The following is a 7,149-nucleotide window of genomic DNA, read 5'->3' as shown; positions in this document are numbered from 1 at the left end:
GTAAAAGAAATAAATAATCAAAGCGACTGAAAGCGACCATGAAGTGACAAATAAAGTTGAAGAACAATTCTTCAAGATTTAAGTGCGGCGTGCGTTAGCCCCAGTTTGGATGTTTTGTGTATTCAAGGTCTATTAAAACGAGTTCACGTGAACCCAGGAGACAAGTTGATACAGGCGAGATGCGCGCTGCCTATTTATCCTGGACCCGGGGGTGACACTTGGCTATTTCGCCCGATTCCAAGTCTTCGAGATCGAACGCACTTGCAAGTCTTCCTTTGCTGATTTCGGATCCGCTTTCCAATTTCGGGATCTGCTTTTCTTTTCTTCCCGGGTTTCCCGGATCGGATGCGAGGCCATCTCCGAAGCTCCGATGCCCGCCAACCAAGTAACCAACCGGGATCACGCTGACTCCTAGTGCACACTGAAAATCACAGTCCTCCACAATTCAGTGCGAGAATCTTCTACGAGAATGCTCGCGCGTTCCTGAGCACAACGAACGTACATTTATAAGTTTGTGATTACCAATCCTTGTGAATTTTGGAGTCCAGCAGACCTTTATTAGCTCTCTGTTGTCGAAAGGGTAAGCAATCACGTTTCTACGCATACCTGCGTTTTCTGAGACCAAGTGTCATGAAAAGAGTGATATAATGATTCAAGTTTTGTTTTTGTTCATTCTTGAGGAATTTTTTAGAGTTTGAGGGTTAATCTGAGTGAAAAATGGAGCAAGGTGGGTGGTTTAGGCCTTGTGGTTATGTATCTGTGGGAGGAAATTTCGATAGATTTGATCGCTGATTTGAGGGTTATGGAGAATTTTTTTTAACAAGTTTCAAGACATCGAATATTGTACCAATTGTACGACATTTTTAAATTCGTGAAGATTTTGGTAAAATGGGTAGAAAAGGCAAAATTTGGTAAATTTTCAGTAAATTCGAGGATTATAGAAAGTTTAATTTTTGAGTTTGGTTTTTTAGAGCAAATCAGATTCTAAGATTGTTGGAAATTATGGCAATTTAGTACGTAATGTTTGAATTTGCATGCAAAGGAGCAAAACAATGGTAGAAAACCACTAAATTTGGGTATAATTTTAACAAATAATCGAGAGTAAATTTGAAGGTTATTGTTATAAAGTTGTATTTTTTAAACTTATGGTAATTTAAAATTGTGTTGATATCTAAATTATACGCATAATTATAAAACTTATGAAGATTTTGGCAAAATTGAGAGAAAAGGCAAAATTTGATAAATTCGAGATTAATAATAAGACTTACTTTTTGGGTTTGGTTTTTAGAGCAAATTTGGATATTTTAAGATAAATTAGGCTAACTCTGGATACCATTAGTTAGGTTTGTTCCTGAGTTACAAATAAATGTGTTTAAATGAAAAAAGCATGAAGAAAATTGAGAACAACAAGAATTGAAAAACTTGAGGTTGTGTTTGTATTTCTTTTTTTAGTTGATACGGCTATTTTATTATTATTCTACATTAAATTTGAAGGTTATTTTTATAAAGTATTTTATATTTCTATAATAATTTTAATTTATTTTAAAATCTAAATTATGCGCAAAAACGATAAATTTTCAGAAGAATTTGTAAAATATATAGAAAAGACAAATTTGCGTAAATTACAATTTAATAAGAAGGCTTACTTTTTGCGTTTGTTTTTTAGAGAAAATTGAGACATTTTCAGATAATTAAACTAAATTTGGGTATCATTTGTTATGTGGGTTTCGGTATTTTTAATGCTAAATAAAAAATAAATGTGTGAAGCGAAAAAAACGTAGAAAAAGAAGAGAATTTTTCAAGATTTAAAAAACGAGGTAGTATTTGTTTTTTTTTATTTACAGCGGTCATTTTAATAATTAATTCGGAGTAAGTTTCAAGGTTATTTTTATAAAAATATTCTTAATCCTATGATAATTTTAATTTGTTTTAAATTTCAAATAATGGGCATAAATGATCAAATTCAAGAAGATTTTTGATCAAATAGATATAAATAAATGGTATATTAGATTATAATAATAAAAATAAATGTTTCAGAGTGAAAAAAAGCAAAAATAAAACTGAGAAAAATAAGATAATTTTACAACATTTGAAAAACGTGAGTTGAGGGTTGTATTTGATTTCGTTTTTAGTTAATATGGGCATTTTTAATTAATCTGTAGCAAATTTGAAGGAAAATTCAAGGAGATTCATGTGAAATGGTCAAGATAAAATTTGGCAAATTCAGAATAAATTTAAATATAATAATAAAATTCCTTTTTGGGTTTGGCATTTAGAGAAAATTGGTGCATTTTCAGATAATTAAACTAAATTTGGGTATAATTGGTAAAGTTGAATTTAGGTTTTGTGTTACTAAATTACACATAAATTTGTTTGAGAAAAAAGAAAGAAAAAGTTAGCAAAAGACGAGAATTTTCCAAGATTTAAACAATTTGGCGGTATTATTTTATTTGAAGTGGCCATTTTAATAATTATTCTAGAGTAAATTTGAAGGTTGTTATAAAGTAATGTTTTTTAATCTTGTGATAATTTAAATTTGTTTTAAATTCCAAATTATGCGCATAAATTATAAAATTGAAGAAGATTTTTGGTCAATTAGATAGAAAATACCAAATTTGGTAAATCCGAGTATAATAATAAAAATCATTTTGGGTATCACATTGGTAAAGATGATCATGGGATTTGTATTACTGAATTACAAATAAATGTGTTAAAGTGGAAAAAATTAAAAGGAGAAAAACAAGATAATTTTACAAAATTTAAAAACTTGAGGGTTGTATTCCTATTTTTTATTTAGTTAATATGAGCTTTTTATAATTGATCTATAGCAAATTTGATACTTATTGTTATAAAGTCGTATTTTTTATTTTTATGATAATTCATAATTTTGGTAAAACGGTAAAGACCAAAATGGCAAATCAAAATTTACTTTTTGGGCAATTTTAGACATTTTAAGATAAATTAAACTAATTTCTGTATAATTAGTAGGCTTGATTTCGAGTTTTGTATTACTGAATTGCAAATAAATGTTTTTAAATAAAAAAAAAGCAAAAAAAAAGAGAATTTTCCAAAATTTTAAAGACTTGAGGTTTTAATTTTTTTATTTGAAGCGGCTATTTTAATAATTAATCTAGAGTAAATTTGAAGATTATTGTTATAAAGTGTATATTTTTTAATCCTATTATAATTCAAATTTGTTTTATAATTCAAATTATGCGCATCAATTATATAATTCAAGGAGATTTTTGTACAATGGATAAAAAAGACGAAACTTGGTAATTCAGAATAAATTCGAGTATAAGAATAAAAATTATATTTTGAAACAAATTAATGTGTTCAATGAAAAAAATTAAAAAGAAAATTAAGTAAAACAAGAAAATTTTACAAGAATTGTTTATATTTTTATTTCTTTTTTGCCGATACGGCTATTTTATAATTATTCCAGAGTATAATTTAAGTTATAGTTGTAAAATTGTTTGTTTTTTTTAATTCCTATGATACTTTTAATTTGTTTTAAGACTCAAATTATGCGCATATATGATAAAATTCAAGAAGATTTTGCTAAAATGATAGAAAATACCAAATTTGGTAAATTTGAGTATGATAATAAATATAAATTTGGGTATCATTAAAGTTAATTTTGGGATTTGTATTACATAGTTATAAATCAATGAGTTTAAAATTTAAATAAAAGACAGCAAAAAGAAAACGGAGAAAACAAGAAAATGTCAAAAGTTTAAAAAAAACTTGGAGGTTTATATTTTTTAGCTGATATGGCATTTTTATAATTATAGAGTAAATTTGAATGTAATTGTTTGAAAGCTCTATCTCTATGATAATTTTGATTTCTTTCAAAATGCAAATTATGCGCATAAATGAACAAATACGAGTATAATAATAAAAATTACTTTTTGTGCTTAGTTTTTAGAGAAATTTGGGATATCTTAAGATACATTGAACTAAATTTGGGTATCATCAGTAAAGTTGATTTCGGGATTTTTATTTCTGAATTACCAATAAATGTGTTTAAAAATATTTTAAAATCGGTGATAAATAAGAGAATTTTACAAGTTTTGAAAAACTTGTATTTGTTTTGGGTTCTTAGTTGGCATCGCCATTTTGTAATTAGTCTAGAATAAATTCCTATGATAATTTGAATTTGTTTTGAAATCAAAGTTATGCGCATAACTTATAACGTTATGCCAAATTTTGTAATACAAACCCCTAGCGCTATACTTCTGCTTCTTTTTTTGTACCAGTGCCATTATAAATACATATTTATAATATAGAATATAAAAAAGCACAAATTCATTTTTGGATAAAGTTGGACAAGCAAATTTTGGGAATACAATATTGATCAGAGCTTTGTAGAATTGAGAGAAGGAAGAAAACAATCGCATTTTCTAAATTCTAGAGAAAATTCTGGAATTATTGTTATAAGTTTTTTTTATTTTTACCGTAACAAACGTAGAGATTTAAGAAATACTAAATATAATTGGTATTGTTAATAGCATTTTCCAATAGGAATAATAAGCGTTGCAATCATTTTTTCGTTGTGCAAAATAAATTAGAATTTCTTTGAAAAATTCAGAATTTTAGAAAACGTATAATATATAATATGAGATATAAAAACGATTTATTCCATAAAAAGTCAATACAAGTACTTGATCCAATTACAACATTGTTTTCAAATATTTCACTAGATTTCCTACGTCTATTTACATTTTTCTAACCCAGGCTTATTCAATTGTTTACATTTTCTACTATCTGAAGTTTTACCTCATCGCAACATATATTTACGCAAGACAAATATTCTTTGACGTTGAAATATAATTTTTTTTATCAGCAAGTTCGTTTTTATCACCATGCCTCAGTTTTACAATTATTTTCAATCATGAAAATTTACTGGAAAGGTTGAAAATTCGCTACATAAATATATACATATATATATTTTTAATTTATCAGTAACTTGGCGATAATATATTTTGTTATAAATCAATACAGTGATAAAAATGAACTTTCTCAACCAGTTCCAGCAATGTTTGTAATTTCTCTGATAACCACGGTATTAAAAATAATAATTTCTTTCCTGATAGTGGGAAAACTTTGAAAACTGGTTAAGTTTTTTTTTGCAGCAAATTATTCTGACTGTTCAATGTCGTCTGAAAATAATTCCAAGATTTTAATTTGTCGACAGAAAAAATATTTCTGCAAAATGCCTGAAGAAGATTCGTGTGAAATTAATAAAATATTTCTTTGTCATCATGCACAGATAAGTCCCGACCATGAGTGTGGTCAAACTGAATCGCACAAAAGTCTGATGACAGAAGGTCCGATCTGAGTCTGCAAAAATGAAGACGGAAAAGAAAGCAAGTGAACCTAGTTGTGCACCCGCCGCAGTGGTGAAGGAGGAGCCAGATGCGGATCGGGTAAAAATTAAAGAAGAATCTGGCTCTGCAAACACAGAAGATGCCACAACAGAGGACACGACTGAATGTCCAAGGGACCCTTCGCTAGATTCCGCAAACGGAGAAAACAATATGACTTCCGACAACCAGAATGGCAGCTCTAGCCAACCAAATTTAAACTCTGTCAAACAAGAGGACAATAATCCTGCGGATGAATTACCCGGAGGTATATTTTCTCATCCAATATCTAATTTTTTTAATTATTTAATTAATGGCACATTCACAGGCCTGCCACACATTCACCTGAGTCACTTATTTTAAAGAAAAATTGACTATTCGTTTTTTTTTAAAGAAAAAGGCCACTTTAGTCACTTTAATCTATCTCAATTCAGCTATTCAATATTAGACTTCATACTATTTCACCTTTATTTAAAAAAAATTCGGCTTGTCTTAGTTAAATTATTTTTTTTATTTTGAAAATTTATCTTTTTAAACACTTTTGATGAAAATTTATCTTTTTGCTTGAAAATGCAACTCTGTCAAATGCAACTTTGTCAAAAATAATTTTTGTTTTGTTTGAAAATTTTATTATTTTGTTGGAAATTAATGTTTTTAACTCAAAATTGAATAGTTTCATTTTTTATTTAAAATTCCACATTTTTTTGAGTAGGAACTTCAACTATTTATTGAAAAATTCATGAATTTTATTTAAAATTTATCTTCTTGGTTCAAAATTCAACTATTTGGTTAAAAATTTATATATTTTGTAAAAATTTCGTCTTTTTTGACACAGAGTTAATTTGTTCGGGTTGAAAGTTCAGATTTTATCTACAAAAAATTTAATTATTCTATGTATGAAATCTATAATATTCTGTGGTATGAAAATGCTATTCTATATCAAACTTCATATTATTTAACATTTTTAAAAGAATTTCGCATTTTTCATTTTCAAGAAATTTCCACTTTTTCTTGTTTTGTTTTTTAAGTGCAATTGTATTTTTAGTTCTGAATTAATAATTTTTGGAAAAAGTTTGATTTGGTTGAAAATTTAATTATTTTATTGAAAGAGTTAATTTTCTTGTTTTGTTGAAAATGTAGATGTACATATGTTTGAAAATTTATATTTTATTTTTAAAATTCATCTTTTCGAAACATTTGATGCAAATTTATGTTTTTCGTTGAAAGTTCCACTGTTAGTTCAAATTTAGCTTTCTTGGTCAAAAATGATTTTTTTTTTGTTGAAAATTCATCTCTTTTCTGGTAGAAATGTCTTTTTTTTGTTGATAATGCGTCTGTTTAATTTACAATTAATTATTGTTTTGTTGAGAGATCACCTAGTTTGTCAAAAATAATGTTTTGTTTGAAAATTGTATTATTTTTTTTAACAATTTATTTTTTAAACTCAAAATTGAATAGTTTCATTTTTTAGCCAAAATTCCATATTTTTTTAGTAGGAACTTCAACTATTTATTGAAAAATTCATGTATTTTATTGAAAATTTATGTTCTTGGTTCAAAATTCAACTATTTAGTTAAAAATTTATATATTTTGTAAAAATTTCGTCTTTTTTGACACAGAATTAATTTGTTCGGGTTGAAAGTTCAGATTTTACCTACAAAAAATTTAATTATTCTATGTGTGAAATCTATAATATTCTGTGGTATGAAAATGCTATTCTATATCAAACTTCATATTATTTAACATTTTTAAAAGAATTTCGCATTTTTCATTTTCAAGAAAT

The 7,149-nt window shown here is 26.8% G+C and overlaps 1 protein-coding gene across 4 annotated transcripts in view; it reads left to right on the top strand.

Moving 5' to 3' along the window:
- The window catches only part of LOC117174779 (protein BCL9 homolog), a 45,189-nt gene continuing 38,040 nt past the window's right edge, over positions 1-7,149 (top strand). For 3 of the 4 annotated variants that reach the window (XM_033364135.1, XM_033364137.1, XM_033364133.1), the window contains exons 1-2: positions 1-580; positions 5,273-5,634. In XM_033364135.1, the coding sequence (XP_033220026.1) occupies positions 5,352-5,634 (283 nt within the window). In that variant the 5' untranslated portion in view covers positions 1-580; positions 5,273-5,351. Of the gene's footprint in view, positions 581-4,822; positions 4,914-5,272; positions 5,635-7,149 lie in introns of those variants that run through there. The other variant, XM_033364134.1, reaches the window with a different exon arrangement.

Source organism: Belonocnema kinseyi, chromosome 6, assembly GCF_010883055.1.
Source record: "Belonocnema kinseyi isolate 2016_QV_RU_SX_M_011 chromosome 6, B_treatae_v1, whole genome shotgun sequence".
Lineage (NCBI taxonomy): Eukaryota > Metazoa > Arthropoda > Insecta > Hymenoptera > Cynipidae > Belonocnema > Belonocnema kinseyi.
Note: the sequence above shows the minus strand (reverse complement) of the source record. Positions and strands in the feature narration are given on the sequence as shown.